The sequence below is a fragment of the Plectropomus leopardus genome, chromosome 17 (genome assembly GCF_026936395.1).
Source record: "Plectropomus leopardus strain MGB_pleo_1.0 chromosome 17, ASM2693639v1, whole genome shotgun sequence".
Lineage (NCBI taxonomy): Eukaryota > Metazoa > Chordata > Actinopteri > Perciformes > Serranidae > Plectropomus > Plectropomus leopardus.
Genome location: NC_142192.1, coordinates 30,115,069 through 30,133,452, shown reverse-complemented (window position 1 = coordinate 30,133,452; position 18,384 = coordinate 30,115,069). Strand labels below are relative to the sequence as shown.

Genomic DNA, 18,384 nt, shown 5'->3' with positions numbered 1-18,384 from the left:
GTTTGTGGTGGATCGTGGGAATTATCAGTGCAGCTGGAATGCAACAGTAACCAGCGACAATGCATTTCTCAAACTCGATCTTACATAAACTGCAGGTTTGCTCACTGTTGCACCATCACATGCATGTGCACACAAAGCACCACGTTTATCTTATCTCCATATTTCTGCTCTCTTTGTGAGCTTTTATTCAGACATATAAACTAACCTCCAGTCACGATGTGTTCTCCAGACGTATTTGCCACTGAGTGTTGACCTTTGACCCCGACGGACGAAGCTTGGCTCAACATGTCGCCCTGACAAATGTCACACCCTTTGGCATATTGAGACTATATGAAGAGGGCTCAGGCTCGGTGCACGAGAAGGTTGGATGTCATATTTATAGGCCGACCTTTACTTCACCGGCTGACTTAAATGACTGTATGTTGGTCGACTGCATTATTGTGGGCAGTAAGAGTGGCTCAGGTTTGGACCCTTGCATGACTCATGTCGCTTTTTGACGAGGGTGCAGACGTAACTCGTGTTATCAAGTCTGTTTTAAGGGATAAATCTGGTTATATTCTGTATTTTTCTCCCAGACAGCAATTAATGTATCCTATTAACAATCAATATGTATGTCTTAAAGCCATAGATTGTATAAACTCATGGCCAATGTGACATCAACCACTGGTTTGTTGACTCCAGTTTTGAAGCATGCTGGATTTTTGGAGCCAGATGTGACCGAATTTTGACAATAAGATGGAGCAGCACAAAACCATTGTACATTTCTGCAAACCACAAATAGGTTAAAGGTCTTGAGCTACTTCAACTTCGTTACTGGTCTGTTCTTTCTTTGCCACATAGAGTAAAGCACAAGTAAAGACTAACTTCATCCAAAAAATGATGATTTGTGTATTTATATTCACCAGGTGAATTTGTGAAGAAAACTTTGTTTTTCTCAAATGCCTCCATCATCATTTTTTGATGAATTGAAGTCATTGCGGTCCGCGTTTAACAACGGCAAAACTACATCAAACATCCATTTACAAGCTTTCACACAACTAGTGCAGTTTAATCCAAGTCCTTTTTCTGCTGTCTTATACTTAATAAAAACACACATGCATTTTTAAAATGCTTTGCATTAACAGTGTCACACAAGGAAAAGTACCTCACCTACGCATGTGTGAGAGTTTACACGCTTGTCCAGGCATGCTACTCATATGCAGAACTGTTTTAAATAGAAAGGTTTTAGCAAAAATGCATGTGTTTGGGAAGCATTGTTGTGTGAGAGTTTGTTAACGGGTATTTTGAAATAGTTTTACTGTTTTCAAACATGTTCCCATTTTACTGCAATTCATCAAGACTTTTCAGTGTTTTTGGATGCTCCTTTCTCCATGGAGGCATGCAAGAAAAAGAAAGTTTTCTTCACAAATTTACCATAGCACAGGGTGAATAATTCATAAACAAATGATCATTTGTGGGTGAAATATTCCTTTAAAGGGCCAAAAGGTACTATGAGTTATTTAATAATGGACTTTAGGGTGTTTTGTGGCAAAAGGAGAACGTACCACTAAGGAAGTAAGAAAAAATAGCTTAAGATCTTAAACTTAATGTAATGTGTCATAGTGACGAGATATTTTCAAACTCCTCAGTTTGTTGTGGCGCACTCGACTCAGTCATGTTGCCTAATAAACTGCCCGGCACACACCATCAATAACAGACCGGACAGATGTTGCTCCATTGTGTTTGAACAGCGTGTCGACAGAAAATAATGGATGTGAGTTATGATCTGTGAGATCTGGCCGGCAGACTGATTATCTAAGAATAGACTTGGACAGTGTCGCTGTGAAGAATACACAAGAGGCTTCAGACAGACAACCGCACTCAATCAACAGACACATCACATCATTCGTCTTCCTCTTTATTTGGTTTCGCTGAAATGAAATGATTTATCAAGTTGTTTATCATTTTTGTAGATGATTATTTTCTAGGTAGGTATTTTACCCAAATGTTATAGATTTGATGATTTACAAGACAAATATGTAGATTAAATCTACAAAACAGCCAAATTTAACCTCATTATGTAGACGTCTTTTAACCTTAACTTCACTGAATAACTAACTTGTTGAAATTTGGGAGACTGGGCTTGCTTCTCGTGATTCAAAGAGCCACTGTCTAAACTTTCTCATAACAGTTTATTTTTGTCACTATTCCACAACATGCACAGTGGCTACTACATCATGTTAGGACTTTTTCATACTGCTGCATGAGCAGAAAAATGAATAAGCTGATTGTGATTCAATACAAAGAACCAGGGGAGCCGAGTGTTTGCTCTAACTGCTCCCTGATTACAACACAGACACTGAGCTTCATCAAACACACCCAGCAGGCCTCCAGCTGTCACAGAACAGCAAGAAACTCATCCCAGAAAGTAAAAGTCAAAACAATTTTATATCACTCTTATCTTTATTGATTGGTCTATTAGTTTGTTTATGAAGGAAACTGAATATGAGAAACTGAGAATTTGAAGGAAGAGCTGGTGAAGTAATTATTTAATTATTAGAATTGATCACCAACTCACCAAGCAGATGTTGAATATTGCCGAAACAGTTTTTATTGTTATGGAACTAAATAATTGACTTCTTAGTTTTCTTGTGAGGTTTTCTTGTAAATTCAACAGCTGTTATTAAGATACTGTCTTACAGCTTAAAGCATGTTAGATTTAAGAGTTTTTAACATGTTTTAAATGCCATTTTTGACTGCATTTCAAGACCTATCTAAGAATTTGAAAACCAAAATTGAAGAAAAGTCTTTTTGCAGAACATTATTATGTCACAGTGAAGTTTTTGGATATGAAATGTCATTCCTTTGTAATTTTATCCTGCGAGACGTGTGAAATTCTGTCTTAATTAGGGTATGAATTCTTACAGAAATTACATAAAGTGCTGTTGGTTCTGCTATCTGGATCTGCATGAGGTTAATAGAATAGTTCGCCCAAAAATGAAAACTCAGTCATTATGTTCTCACCCTCCTGCTGATGGAAACAGTAGTTTAATATCCAGCAAAGGGACTTGTTGCTTGCTGCTAATGCCAGAAGTCACTCTGTTTGTGGGGGAGGCTTCTGGGTAGCATGTAAACGCTGGCGTGCAGATACCCCGATCTCTCATTGGTTTTCGTTCAAGCGTGCATACGTGAACGCGGCTCCCACACTAGAAGCTACAGGCTACAACTAGGCTCAACACACGACGACAGTGACGTTTTTCAAAACAACTTGGCACCCTGGGGCTTCAGGACACTTTGATTACTTTGGACGAGCATTATGGAGACATTTTTTTTTTGTTTCATTATATATTTTTTAAACGTTTGAAACCTGGTCACCATTCGTTTCAATTGCCAGAGAGATGTTCCCTTCCAGTAGTGTTTTGTGGACTATAAAACTTAACTCGACTTTCCATCAGAATGAAGTTGAGTAGATAATGACTGAATTTTAATTTTTTGGTGAACTCCACCTTTAATGCAAGAAGCCTTCAGTGATTTTTTTTTTTAAAGGATGCCCAGTATTTGTGACTTTACTATTCACCTTCAGAAAAAAAGATTCATAAAATTCTGCTTCCCATAGCATTTTAAAAACTTGAACTTGAAAACATGTTAATACCAGTTAAGGCCTTATTTTTCGATGAACTAATTCAATACCCTTTAAGACTTTTTAAGGATCAGCTGGGACCCTGTAAAAACATAAGATGTAGCTACAGCTGGATAAAACTAGAAACTATAACTGACTGAGGCAGCTCCAAGTTTAAAGAGTGAACCTGCTATGACATTTCCTCTCCACCTCCTCTCAGAGCATGCTGTGGTTCACGTAGCAGTCGACTCCACAGCATCACATGACCAACAGTGTCAAACAGTGAACATGAGACTGGACAGGAGGGCAGCGAGGGCGGGTGCAGTTAAAAGTTCAGCCACACTGAAAGCATCTGATTTCAAACTCAAAACTAATGTACACACTGCTGTTGTCAGTCAATTTTATTTCCTAATTAATGTTACTAAAACAAATGTGGTTGTTACAGCTAAATAGAGAGCTAAAAGAAACAGTGTCAGGACAATGCAGCTACAGCGATGCCTGTTAATTTTGAAATATAATAATATGATTATAATAAGATGATATTAAATTAACTAGTGCATATACAGAATAGGCAGGACTTTTTTATCTGTCAGTAGTGACCAGCTATGTGATTGGCTGTCCACTTATTGGGACCAAAGCAACATTTTTATGATTAAATTATCTATTTTGTTTGTTTTGTTAATGGGATTACTTGAAACGAGACAAGTTTATTTTTCAACTGTATTTATCATAATTTGATTTTCTTCACCCTCATATATTGATGTCAGTATCACCGTAAATCTCAATGGGCCATAATAATATTATTATTATTGGTTATACAAATAATTTTTTTTGAAATATTGATCATATCATTATCATAAGAATTGCCAAAAGTACTGTTGTAATGATACATATACATTTTTTGTGTAACTCTGAATTAAATAACATTTTGGATAAGCTGAGATAGCATTTTTACTTACAGTATTGATAGTGTGATTGGTAATCACATCACTCAAAATGAAACCAACTATTGGGGAATAACAGGTGGTATAACCACAAGCAAACCGACTTATTGTCACTTAACGCTAAACATATCCAGTATATCGTAATTTTATGAATTAATAAAACAACTTGTTTCGGAAAGAGGGCTTGTAGGTAGGCTATATTCACGCAGACAGTACAAGAAAAACAATGTGTTTTTTAAACATTAGAGCATGTAAACGTGTTCTAGTAAAAATCCTAAATACAAATAAGAATATGAAAATGACTACAATATGGGACCTTTAATTAGCCAACATCAGCCACCATAACACATTGGTCATACAAGACCAAGTGAGGCTAAAGCTGCGAAATGCCTGAGGGTATTAAATAAAATAATTTGAATTTGAATTAGTTTTATTGTTTATCCATTAAATTTCTTGTTTGTAAGAGAAATGTCTTATTTATTCTTTCAGAAATATCCTTTTAATGTCTTTAAATTCTGAAAATCCCCACCTAGCTTGTCTACTTAGCTGTTGTCGCTTAGTAACCACATTGACGAACCACTGCGCAGGGACTACTTTGCTTGGCGGAGGATCAGTATTTCATAGAAAATATGACAATAAAGTTTACATATTTATGAAATAAAACAAAATCGTCTGTTTCACCGAAGCTCAGATGATTTTTCAGTCTTTTATATCACCTCTAAGCTCGTGTAGAAACACCTGCAAACCCTCTTTTATCACTCGTGGTTTAAATAAGCCGTTTGACAGGCAGCTGCACGCGACCTTGACATTATGAGTGGGGGGCGTGGCCGGCGGCGCGCGGCGCGGATAAATGGCGGTGAGCCCTCCGCTCGTCCCCCGCGCTCACTTCTCCCCTGAGGACAGACAGACCGAGGTGCCTTCACAAACGGTAACTTATCACTTCTTTTACCTTTTGAGTTTGACTTTTGAGAGCTTAACTTTGTTTTTTATGACACAAACTATCAAAAAACAGACTTTCTTTGGGATGTTTTATTTAAGTCATATGTTTTGGTCTGTGTTAGTGCTAATTTGCTTGTTTGAATAAAATATTTCTGCAGTACTGTTTTTTATTCAAGATTGATATAATGTGTTTTGTTTCGTTTTTCAATAAAATATGCATTAAATGTGTCTTAAATTGTTTCCCTTCCAGTGAGGACTAGACCATATCAGACAAAATGGTGAAGATTGGAATCAACGGGTGAGTTTATGCCTTTTTATTTTGATCTAAGTGTTGTTGTGTAGCTGTACTCTCATATGGACTAGTCTTCAGGACCTTAGGGACTGTTCTTTATTTATCAGAGAAGGGGGGGAGGGGCTTCTTTTTTTTAGCTGAAAATATCTTGTCCTTGAGCCTCTCTGAGCGACTGGGACAAACAGGTATGATCCTTCCTACAACATAAATTAGTTACTAGATTTTAAAAACTGTCCCCTTGATGGTTAAAAATTAAAGAGTTTAGAAGTTGAAAAAAGCCTTGTTTTTCACTTTATTCCTTCATGCTTGTTAGTTATTTTTGAAAAAAATAATTAAATGTAGAATAAGTTGATTTTGATGAAATTTCACTATTTTTGATTTGGTTGTTTCCTTGTTTTTGTTTTTTCTTCAGCCCACATAACGTATTTAAGGACCGTCGGAAATTCTAAATGGTCAATTTTACTTTTACAGTTTATGGCTATGATAATTGGTGCAATTTTGATGATTTTTCTGTGCTGAAATAAATACAGAAAACAGCAGTTTAAATTTAAAGCCAAAATAAAAAGAGCAAATCCCTCCTCAGTGCTTAAAAAATATTTGCACCACCCCCTGTGCCCTTATAAATAACAAACAGCCCCTTGGAGTCCATCTACTGCACAACACTCAGTGATTCTGCAGAGCTCTCCAAATGGCACCAACTTTTTTGTTGCACTGGAAAATTTAAAATAGGATGCTGAAGAAGCAGATCTGCAGGAGTCTGCAAACAAATAAGGTGGTTATTAACAAAAACATTCATGAAACAGGAGAAAAGTATTTGAGTGTCAAAAACTCTTCCAGTCAGCCGGATCCAAAATCCTCAAGTTGATCCTCGACATATGAAGAAACCTGACACTGTGGCGCCCTGCATCCTTTTTTTGGCATCCTGTGGCTCATTTAGTGGGCAGTTGTCTCATGAGTGTGAAAAGGCTGCAGCAGATCTTAGTTTAACTGATTTTCCAGTTAAGAACAATGTGATAAGAGGGCAAGAGTAGAAAAGCACTCATTTCCTAAATCACTAATATTATAAGCATCCTGTAGTTGTGCGTGTAAAGGTCCTCTAGCCTCAGTCAGGACCGGGACAATGTTTCTGTGACCTTCAAATTATTGAGAGATTTTTAATTATTTCACTTTGAGACGAGTGCATAATGGAGTCAGTGGGAGGAGAGGACATTTGAAAGGTGGATGTGATTCAGTGAGGAGATGATTTGGTTTTCTCTAGAGAAGATCATAAATGTATGCTTTATATGGAGAGACATTTGTCCATATCCTGGATTAAATGTTGGTATTTATTATATATCTCAGTATGTGGTATTAAATTTAATATCTTTAGGTTCTGGGCACAAATAACTTTAGTATGTCATCTGGAAAACTGAATTTTCAGCATTTTTGGACATTTTGTGTTTGTTATAGCAATGGAGAAAAAAATAATTGCTTGTTGCAGAAAGTGGAAAAAAAAATAACTAGATTAAATATGAAAAATAAAATAAAAACTGTACGAATATTAAATTAACTTTAGGTGTATGAATCGCTGGCTATGACTGGTAATGAGGGTTTTTTAAAGGGTTTCTCGTTTGATAGTCAACCTTAAGTGTGATAAAGTCAAATGAAAGTAACTTGCATCCTTAAAAAGAGAGCATCTTTTTCTCTTTCCACTTTACTTGAGACTCTGTCTTCATCTGAATGCTGGTGGTGGTGGTGATAGGACAGGACTCTGGACAGGACCCGTCTATTCTCCGGTTATTTATAGTCCGGCGGTGTTGTGGTGTCACGGTTGGCCTCCCCTCTTCTTCCACACCCTTCAGACCCCTCCAATCGCCTCCTCTGTCTGTATCGCTGCTCTCCTCAGCTGTCACATTCCTTTTATTCTCCTCTCGTCTATTTTTAACCCTCTAACCTTTCCGCTGAAGTTCAGAGATCATCCCGCCGGCCGTTTAGAGACGCCGCTCCGACTTGGAGATCACCGGCGAAACATTTTCTCGTCCTCCGTGAAGCAGCTGCTGTCGAGCTGCGGGGAGATTTAGCTCCTTGATTCTGGCCTCGCACCAACACCAACACTGAGCCTCAGAAACAGAAGATGGGCGCTGGTCCATTTTGGCCTTCTGGCTGTTTGGTGGCTTCCCAAAACTAACTGAGTGAAAGTCTGATGTCCACTGACAGTTTTCCCTCATGTCCATTCCTCCTGTGAAGGAAGGCAGAAATTTAGACAAAGCGGTTTTATAACTGATAAACACGTTTGGATGTTTTGCCAGTATTTGCCGGGTTTCTACCCACTGACTGCAAGCTGCTTATCAGAAATATTTAACAAAACAACAGTTGGACCCCTAACGCGGCACCACGGCCGCCCACTGCTGCTAAATAATTAAATGTATTTAAATACTTAGTCGCCGCAGGTCCTTAAAGTCTTAATTCCACATTTATTAATAAAATACCTTAAATTTTAAAACGTCTTAAATTCAAATTGTTCAAAAACATCATTTTCGTGGCACTGTTCCCGTTAACGGGTCGCTACAAAATGATTAGACCAAACCCATGGAAATACAGCAATAACTCGCTAAAACACATCTGGTTGTACTGTTTGTTGGTGTAGAACAGTTGTCTGCAGCTTGGCTGCCATCCACAACACAATTCAACAGAGAACAGATTTGGGTTTCCACAACGCTCGTCGTTTATTACAAACCACACACCATATTTACAAAGCTACTATTTCATCATACATAAGCATCAAACGAGGACAAGGCGCCATCTAGAGACGTAACTTAGTAATACAATATGTCTCAAAGGTGCATTCCATAATTTCAGCTGTTAAAATATTTAAAAAAACAAACAAAAAACTGCAATCCCCCTTTTTTTCTCAAATTTCCCCTGCAAAGCTGCACATTCTAACTTTGCATACAAGTATTTGCAGACCAGACTTAAAACTGCCACATTTCTCTCCTGGACTGTTTTCAGTTTGCAGTCACTGATGCTAAATATTAATTCATCAGATGGAAACATTACTTTCTTTTTCAAAGCTGAGTGCAGGGCAGTTTGTTTGGACTGAAGCTGCACAGTGAGATGCACTGTGGTTTGCAGCTGAGACAGAAATACTGCTGAAGATACTTTGGATTAAAAGACCGTCCTGTCACCTGTTAAACTGCTGTTGCACTTTAGGTTGCATTGCAAAAGTTTGTTTATGGAGTTGCAGCTGCGACCTTCCACGATCAAGTGACAGCCGTGTTACCAAAAACAACTTCCTGGTGCACCCTGACCTTTCTGCAGATTGACGGGGTCTCTTACTGTGGCATGCGGAGCGTGTGATTGTCTGCGTCACAGGGTTCACACTGTCCCATGAGAACATACAGTAGATATGTAATGTGACTCCTGAAGACGTGATGTTACATAATCAGTGCTTAACATGTGAAGCACATATTATACATCACACTGCGGCCCTGTGAGTGCCCTTGAGCAAGGCACTAAACCCCCCTCACTGCTTCAGCCTATCATAGCCCGTTATGCTGTATTGTTATGGCGACACAATGACTTCTGGGACATTTACAGATGTGCGGGGAATAAAGTTACAGATGGGTTTTTTAAATTTCCCAATCAGCAGGTCAGCTGATGCAGTCTGGCTCTTCCTGAGTAAATGCAGTGATGAATGAGTGACGGTGTGCGTAGTGTTGACTGAGGTTAGCTTGCCTGGTTCACTTCGTATTGTCACTAAAGAAAAGTCTGCGTGCCTGCAGCAGCACCGTGTTCATGTCAGACGGCCATTATTTCTGTTGAAACTGAGCAAAGATACACATTTCACCAGTTGAACTCTACTCATGTGGCAACTCTGCTCTCTATACTCCTGACTGAATTCATTTATTATTCTCTCTTTTCTTTTCTTTTCTTTTCTTTTTTTAAATAAAACTTGTGAAACATACAAGCAGGAACAGTGCCCAATACAAACTTATAACCTCCATAAAACCTGGATCAGAATAAGTTTTCTTGTGCTGTGTTTCGACACGTTTCACAAGCAATTCAACCCTTTAAGAAAATTGGTTCAATTTGAAAACATGGGAAAAAAGGCAATGAGCAACTAGGTAAGAAATGTCCCACAAATTGAAATAAATTAGTAAAAGGTGACAAGAAATTTGCCTAAAAAAGGATTATTAGAAAATTATCACAAAAAGGGGAAAAAAATGTCAAATTCTGTTTTTTATGGCCTTTTCTGCTGATTCCCACCACAGATTCAGCACTGAAGTCTTGAATTGTGTGTCCTCCAGGTGACACCAACATCATTTATCCATCATCTCTACTTTCAGAGATGACCTTCAGTCTGACTCGATTCTGCTCCGACAGCTGAATCTCTCACATACTGAGAGAAAAGGAGACTCTGGGCGTTAACAGCACATCATGTGGCATCAGAATGTGGGCAAACCTCTGCTGGTGGTTTCCATAACATGCCCTCGAAATAGCACGCCATCCTGCATTGGCAGTAAATGCTTTCAGTTGAATCCGCTCTGCCAAGACAATTTTCTCATTTGTAGGTTTTTGTCTCTGTTGGACCAGCTGGAAGTGGTGATGTCATGGTCTCCTTATGCTGCAAGATCTGCTTTTTCATGTGGCCAATATTTGGTTACCTCTAATGCAACAAATATTGGAAAATGTATTTATTAGGCAGTCACAATTATGCTTATAGCAAAACTAGTTCACTAAAAATTAAACAAAAATTTAAATTACACTTGCAGAGGTGTAGAAGCTTAAGTTGAACATGAAAAAAAATCTGTCCACCCCCCACCACCACCTGTTTCATAATGTGAGGAAAACAAAACCCAGGCTCTTGCTGTCGAGCCCTGTCATTGTTTCCAGTGAGGTGGTTTAAACTTCAGCTTGTCAGTCAGATGGAGGATTTATTAACCATACAAGGACGTGAGAAATGTGACAGGTCTTCTGTTTAACTGCCTTTGAAACGTCACCCGGCTTCAGCCAACGCACTGAGCTTCCACAGGGTTTCAAATGTCCTCTAAAGCCGTCAAACTGTGCTTTTATTCTGCACTATTTTACATTTATCATGTGTTAGCAGACCTTAGTGGACTTGGACAGTTTTCTCATAGCATGTTTCTAATTTCCTGTGGTTGATATTTGACCTTTTAACAGTCGGAGGTAACTCCTTCCTCCTCCTGTAGATTTCTCCTCTCAGACTCATTATCACAGCTAAACTCTTGTCTCCTTCCCCCAGTAGTTAATATATAAAATAAAGATCTGTCCTGCTCCTCAGTGAGCGTCTCTGCCCTCTGCTCGCTCCACTCTGCGCTTTCGGGCCCCTCGCTGTTTGACCTGCCGTGACGGCAGCCATATTAGGCGTAAACAGGCTTTTGGCTGCCGGCGCCAACCATTGTTATCTTCAGTGAAGGTTGGCAGGCCTTGTTTGGCTCTGCCGTCCCGCTGTGACGCCCGTGTTAGTTTGTCTTTCAGTGCCACCTGCTGGTCAGAGAGGGGGGCGTGGTGTGAGGAGGATGAAGCAGTCTTTTTTTGTTATTTTGCACATTAAGTTGTTATAAAATTAAAGATAAAACTTTTTTACAAACTTCAGTTTGGATAAGAGTTCAGAATCAGAGTGATCTGAGGGATTTTGCAGACATATAAAACATCTAAAGTGCTTTTACTTATCTTTTTGTTTTTTTATCCATTTTTCATGTGTGTTTGTATTTTCTTTCTTTACACGCTGACCCTGCTGTGACCCCGCTGTGATCCTGCTGAGTTTGCCTCTCAATGCTAACTGCATCCTCCTGCATTTCAGATTCGGACGTATTGGCCGTCTGGTGACCCGCGCCGCCGCCAAGGGAGGCAAGGTCGAGGTTGTGGCCATCAACGACCCCTTCATCGATCTGGACTACATGGTGAGAGGACTTTCCGTGTAGTTTCCTCTTTCTGAGGGAAACTGTTTTTTCAAATGGTTCATGATAATTTTACACTCGAGTGTAAAAGGCAAGCATGATTAGTAAACGTAAGCCCTCTGATCATTTTTAATAATTGCAGACGACTTCTGTGAGTTTAATTCCTTACATATCAGCCATGAGGGTAATTTGTAAAATAAAAGTTCCAGGGGAAATTACCCATCACGTTTCGGCAAACATAGAGGTTATGGGATATTATTAGTCCTGTGCAAATCGGCTTCTGTGTGATTGTGTTTGGTTTACAGCTTTTTTTTCTGCATCATGTGCACACCTTGGTCGGACTTTAAATGGACTCGGCTTTCTACACGTTTGTCTGTGTGATTGTGAACGCTCCTCTCATCCTGTCTTCCCCTCCTGCAGGTCTACATGTTCAAGTATGACTCTACTCACGGCGTGTGGAAGCACGGAGACGTGAAGGCCGAGGGCGGCAAGCTGGTTATCGGCAACATGCACATCATGGTCTTCCACGAGTACGGAAACTTTTTTTCAGCTCTACCTTTGAGTCCATTTGCAGCAAAGTCCAGGTGTTGTCTAACCTTTAATGTGTGACGTCATCAAACAGGAGGGACCCCGCCAACATCAAATGGAGCGATGCTGGCGTCGACTACGTTGTGGAGTCCACCGGTGTGTTCACCACCATCGAGAAAGCCTCTGTAAGTTCACCCACTGATCCCAGGATGATTTCACTGATTCAAGATTATTATAAGACGAGTCATTTCATTACGAAAAAAAAAAAAAATGTATTGTTGTTGAAGGATTATTAAACTTGATTTTCACTTTGTAAGTTAGTGATGTGACATTAACATGCAATTGGTTGTCTCGAACTTCACTTGCCTGTAACCCACTTTCATACTTACAAAAATGTCCTTTTTGATTTGTTTTTAATTAATGTAAATTGTTGATGTTGGCAAAAGTGGACCTAGAAAAGTTGGGTACATTTAGTAAAGTAAATACTTTAATTCTAAAACAAAAAGAGAGCTACAAACGCAGATTTTTTTCAGAAATAATGATGTACTTTAAATCTTCATAATTCCTGTCTTCATTTAAATTGTATTAATATTATCACATTTTTTATTTTCTGACCTTTAACCTCTTGTGTCCCTCCAGGCTCACCTGAAGGGCGGTGCCAAGAGGGTGGTGATCTCTGCTCCCAGCGCTGACGCTCCCATGTTCGTCATGGGCGTCAACCACGACAAGTACGACAACTCCATGAAGGTTGTCAGGTGAGTCGCTGCTGTTTCTGGAGGGAGTCAAGTTTATATTTTTTAATTAGCACAGACATTGACAACAGTGCAGTTCAGCTCCACATAAGAATGAATGCAGATTTGCAACTTTGCATTTTGTGCAGTCACCGCAATTTCTTTGCAAACTGACTGATCATCGCAGTTTCCAGTGAGTTTCACCAATCAGAGTAGTTACTTTGCTTTAAAGATTTCCTAACGTTAATCTTAGTTTCAGTTTATAATGATAAACACAGATCAGAAGTTAAGTTGTGTCTGTTTGGCTGGAGTGACGTTGGCTTGTTATCCCGTTAGTTATCAAAAACTTGGTGAGGACAAATGTGAAAATCTGGATTCTTTTAAATCCTCTGCAAAAAAAATCAAATTTCAGACAAAGATGGTCTTTATAAAACATACTAGAGTGTCTGTGCACCAAGCAGTACCTTAACTTTATATCATCTGTAACCTGTGCTTCATGTCTTGTCTCCATAGCAACGCTTCCTGCACAACCAACTGCCTGGCTCCCCTCGCCAAGGTCATCAACGACAACTTCGGCATCGTTGAGGGTCTCATGGTAAAGAACTCTGACATTTCACTGATTGAAATTACACGCTGCAGTAACTTCATTTACATCCGGTTTCAGTCTGACACCTTTTATTAAAGAGCATTTAAGGACAGGAGGAAAGGAGACAGAAACTTTTTTTAAGTTTTCAGTCAGCTGATCACAACCGAGTATTTGAAAGTAACCACAATGATCACAAGTTAGAGCGCCAAAAGTGACGCCTTCTGCTGAGCTTACTAAGTCTGAGCAGCAGCCAGAACCCTGAGAGAAAAATGCATTTATGAAGCTAAAACTAGAATTCTTTTTTCTTTTTCTTTTTATTATTCAGGTAAATTATATTTCCTAGTTTTTAAGAGGTGCCAAAAAATGGTCAGACAGCTTCCTCTATCAGCCGAAATTCATGAACTTGATGGTTCATTATTTCAATTCCTAATTATATAAATACCTGTAGAGTTTTTAGAGCCGCTGTATGAAATAAAATGCTGTGTTTTGTACAAAAGTTTGTACAGTAGTTTAGAGCTCAAGTTTCATCAGAGTATTTCCTAACACACAAGATAATATAACTGTACAGAAATCATGATTCCATCTTCTAATGTGACCTTTTGTTCCCTCTCGTCCAGAGCACAGTCCACGCCATCACCGCCACACAGAAGACCGTTGACGGTCCCTCTGGCAAGCTGTGGAGGGACGGACGTGGTGCCTCCCAGAACATCATCCCCGCCTCCACCGGAGCCGCCAAGGCCGTGGGCAAAGTCGTCCCCGAGCTGAACGGGTACGATTCACTCTCACCTGATTTTTATGTTGTGACCTGAGTCAGCAAACCCCCGTTCAGCCTGAACACCCGACATGTTGTATTATCCACCTTTGTGAAAGCAAATATATCCCGCAGGAATGTTTTTTGGAAAATCTTTCATTCTGAGGATATGTGTCGTGTGTCTGTGTGGAAAAGAGTGTTTTCTCCACAATCTACAAATATGTTAAAGGGTAACTTTGGCCGTGAAACAGGCTGCATCGTAAACACCACAGGGACATGCAACCTTAATGTACATTCACTAAAAGTGCTTGTTTTTTTGCCACTGACTCTGACTTATATTCAGTGTCTGACAACATTTAAATAAACAGTTAATTTATCTTTGAAAAGGCACTTCATTCAAAGTTGACAGAAACACTATAAAACTCAGGAAAACTGTCTTTTTTCATATTTTGACTGTTTATATTTACTCATTTTCTTGATATAAACCCTATATTCACCCGGTTAGATGTGAAAATGTGCCGACTGTATACACACTAAATTACTGTTTATTTACATGGAGCCTGCTGGGTTTGGTAACACCGAATTTGGAGCTGTTTACAGTTCAACATATTACCCTTTCACAAAATGGTCTGTCTCTGTAGGATCTTTTCCGTTATGTTATCAAACTATTAGAATATCATTCTGAGCCTGTCAGTGACAAAACAAAACACTTTAATGGATGCACATTGACCTTGTGTCTCAGGTGGTTACATTGCAGCCAGTTTTTCGGCTGCAGCCTTCTCACTGAATACTCGACCAATTTCAGAAATGTTGTTCCCATAAATCACAAAAATTGGGCTGTATAGAAGGTGCTGTGTTGTAGCTGAAGGGTTCAGTCTCTGGACTGTTTAGGGGCAAAAAGAAAAACTAAATTCACCTGTTACTCCGTATAAATGTTTTTACTTTTTCTCTGACTCTTGATGATCTTCTTCCTGCAGCAAACTGACCGGTATGGCTTTCCGTGTCCCCACCCCCAACGTCTCCGTCGTTGATCTGACTGTCCGCCTGGAGAAGCCCGTAAGTATCATTTTTATAATATATAACTTAAAGCTCTATTATTGATCGCATATTACAGTTTGACCATGTGATTGCTTTACTCAGGAAACAAAATACAGCTGATCACTTCCTTTCCCCTTTTTTTACTACGTTTTTTATTTTTCACTTTGGATTTTTGGGTCAAAGGGACAGAAAATCTCCTCCACAGCTTTGTCATTCACAGATTTTGTTATTTAGACTTCCAGATGCGACACGGCTCACACTATATATTAAAAACACAAAAATCCAGCTGTCATTTTTAAAGCTAGATCTCAGTTTTTGTCTACAACGTAAATCTACACTGTAGTTCATTTAAATTGTCTCGTCCTTCAGGCCAAGTACGACGACATCAAGAAGGTGGTTAAGGCCGCTGCTGAGGGCCCCATGAAGGGATTTTTGGCATACACAGAGGACCAGGTACAGACAATATCTCTAATCGTATTCATTATTTATCATTTTTAGAACAGCGCTGGAGTCGATGTCATGTTTAACCCTTTGAAATCTGAGCAAATGGGTTTGATTTCTTTCAAAAACATTTTCTTTAAAAAAAAATGTAACAAGGACAATACCTGAAAATAAGTAAAAAAAAATCCTAAAAACAATATCTACAATTTTTTTCTGTAACATAATTTTAAATATGTGGCTGTGATAATTAGAAATATATTTCTTGACATTTTGTCCTGGAATTATTTGAATTTTCCCTTTTTTATTAAACTAATTTTCTTTTTCTTATTACCTTTTACTAATTTCTTGCAGTTTGTGTGAATTTTATTTTGTCAAGTTGTCATTGACTTTTTCCCTTTTTCTCTAAAGAAATCAAACCAATTTGCTCAATTTTCACAGGTTAAATAGCTCGTTAAAGGCGTCTGAACACAGCACAGGAACCTGACATCTATCCAGCTTTCAAAGGGTTAAAGGAGTGTGTGTAGAGCACAAATGAGCCACTAGATGGCAGCACGTCTGTGATAAGTGGCAGATTAGAAAACTTCATATTCACTCCTTTGGCCTCTTGTTTATGTTTGTTGCATGAAAAGAACTGAAATTCTCTATAAACTGAAAAAGTAATCTGCGTTTTTAAGAGAACACAGAAAAATCTGCAGACGTTTGAACTTGTTTGTACTTCGCAGAACTCCTTACGGCCTACATATGACCAGCTTTAGATTTACTGTTGCCTCTTTCTGCTCAGGTTGTGTCCACAGACTTCAACAGCGACCCTCACTCCTCCATCTTTGACGCCGGCGCCGGCATCGCCCTCAACGAGCACTTTGTCAAGCTGGTTTCATGGTGAGTGAACAGTGAACGGCGTGCAGCGCCATCATTTATGTCTCTGAAGGAGTTAAACTTCACAGTAAATGCTGATCAGCTGATGGATCACAGTTTAGATTTACAGTAATTTGGAAGGAGGGATCTACTTTATTTTTCAGAATTGAAAACAGTGAAACACCACAATGATACATAGTTAAGTCATTAATAAACAATAGATCCCGTCTGTGCTGTAATTTGACACAATCTCTTTCACTTTCTGTTAAAAAACCCAGTTTCATCACACCAAACACAAAAAATAAAAGTTTGTTTCGATGGTTCTGCAGCTGGGATACTTCTCTAACTTTATTGTCCAATCTAATCCAGATTTATTTATAAAACACATTTAAAAACAACAGACTTCAACAAATAGATTAAAAACAATATATTTTAAAAAATAAGTACGTAAAGAAATAATAATAATAAAGAGAAGATTTTTTTAAAAAAGACAATAAAACCACAAGGTGAAACAACAAAACTGTCAACTCTCATACGAGGTTATTCTGACGATAATTACATAAAATTAACTCGATATGACGACGAAGCTGCAGGTGGAGAAATCAGCTGCTTGTGACATTTTGTTTTATCGATCTTCAATATAATCTATAATTCATTCGTTCTTATTGAACAGTTTTATAATCCCCACTCTCTCTATAACCTCAATCTCTTGTTTGCCTGCAGGTACGACAACGAGTTCGGCTACAGCAACCGCGTGTGCGACCTGGTCCTGCACATGTTCTCCAAGGAGTAAAAAGCCCTGCCGTTAACTCAGCGTTCCTTCCCATGATTCCCTCCTCCTTCACCTGTTACTGGATGCCGTGCCATCCGTCCCCGGGAGCAAACATCTTCTGACAAACTGCTTCGACTGGCTGATAACAATCATAATAATTACTATGACAATAAAACCTTTTTATATGATAAAGTCGCCTCTGCTCTGTCCAGCAGTGAGGACCGCAGCGAGCAGCGTTTGTAGAGATGATTTTCCATCACTGAGCTGATTGTTCTGAATGGTCTTGTTGCACTTAACACAATAATAAAGTCCTCAGTTTGTGGAAAGACTTTGAGGTTTTATGATGTATTTTTACCTCTCTTTAGAATATAGGTCTTCTGTTATGCCTCCGCACTTGTAATAGCTGAGGCCCGGGGTGTTACGTTTTCGGGTTGTCCGTCCGCATATCCCGTTCTCGTGAACACAGTGCCTTAAGAACGCCTTGATTTCTTCAAATTTGGCACAAACGTCCACTTGGACTCGACAATGAAATGGTGTGATTTTGGTGTTCAAAGTGACCTTGCATCTTTGTCATTCTCCTGAGTGCAATATCTCAAGAACTCTTTGAGGGAATTCCTTAAAATTTGGTACGAACTTTCACTTGGACTCAATGAAGTGATGTGATTTTTGTAGTCAAAGGTTAAGCACTGTGACATTTTATCTTTTTTTATTCTCCTTCAAGTTCTTCAAATTTGGCACAAACGTCCACTTGGACTCAATAATGAAGTAATATGATTGTGGTAGTCAAAGTGACCTTTTATCTTTCTTATTCTCGTGAGCACGATATCTAAAGAACTCCTTGAAGGAATTCCTTAAAATTTGGTACAAACGTTCACTTGGACTTAAGGATAAACTGATTAGCTTTTGGTTGTGATGGGTCAAAGGTCAAGGTCACCGTGACCTCGCATCCATTTCATTCTTATGAATGTGATGTCTCAAGAACATCTTGATATTAAATATTAATAATAAT

The 18,384-nt window shown here is 38.9% G+C and overlaps 1 protein-coding gene across 1 annotated transcript; it reads left to right on the top strand.

Moving 5' to 3' along the window:
• Positions 1-5,364: 5,364 nt before the first annotated feature.
• On the top strand, positions 5,365-17,704 carry LOC121957567 (glyceraldehyde-3-phosphate dehydrogenase-like). The gene is made up of 12 exons (XM_042506197.2): positions 5,365-5,470; positions 5,732-5,779; positions 11,577-11,676; positions 12,094-12,203; positions 12,296-12,386; positions 12,841-12,956; positions 13,446-13,527; positions 14,136-14,287; positions 15,247-15,325; positions 15,677-15,760; positions 16,530-16,627; positions 17,327-17,704. The coding sequence occupies exons 2-12, from the start codon at positions 5,757-5,759 to the stop codon at positions 17,394-17,396; spliced, it is 1,005 nt and encodes a 334-aa protein (XP_042362131.1). The 5' UTR covers positions 5,365-5,470; positions 5,732-5,756; the 3' UTR covers positions 17,397-17,704.
• Positions 17,705-18,384: the final 680 nt, after the last annotated feature.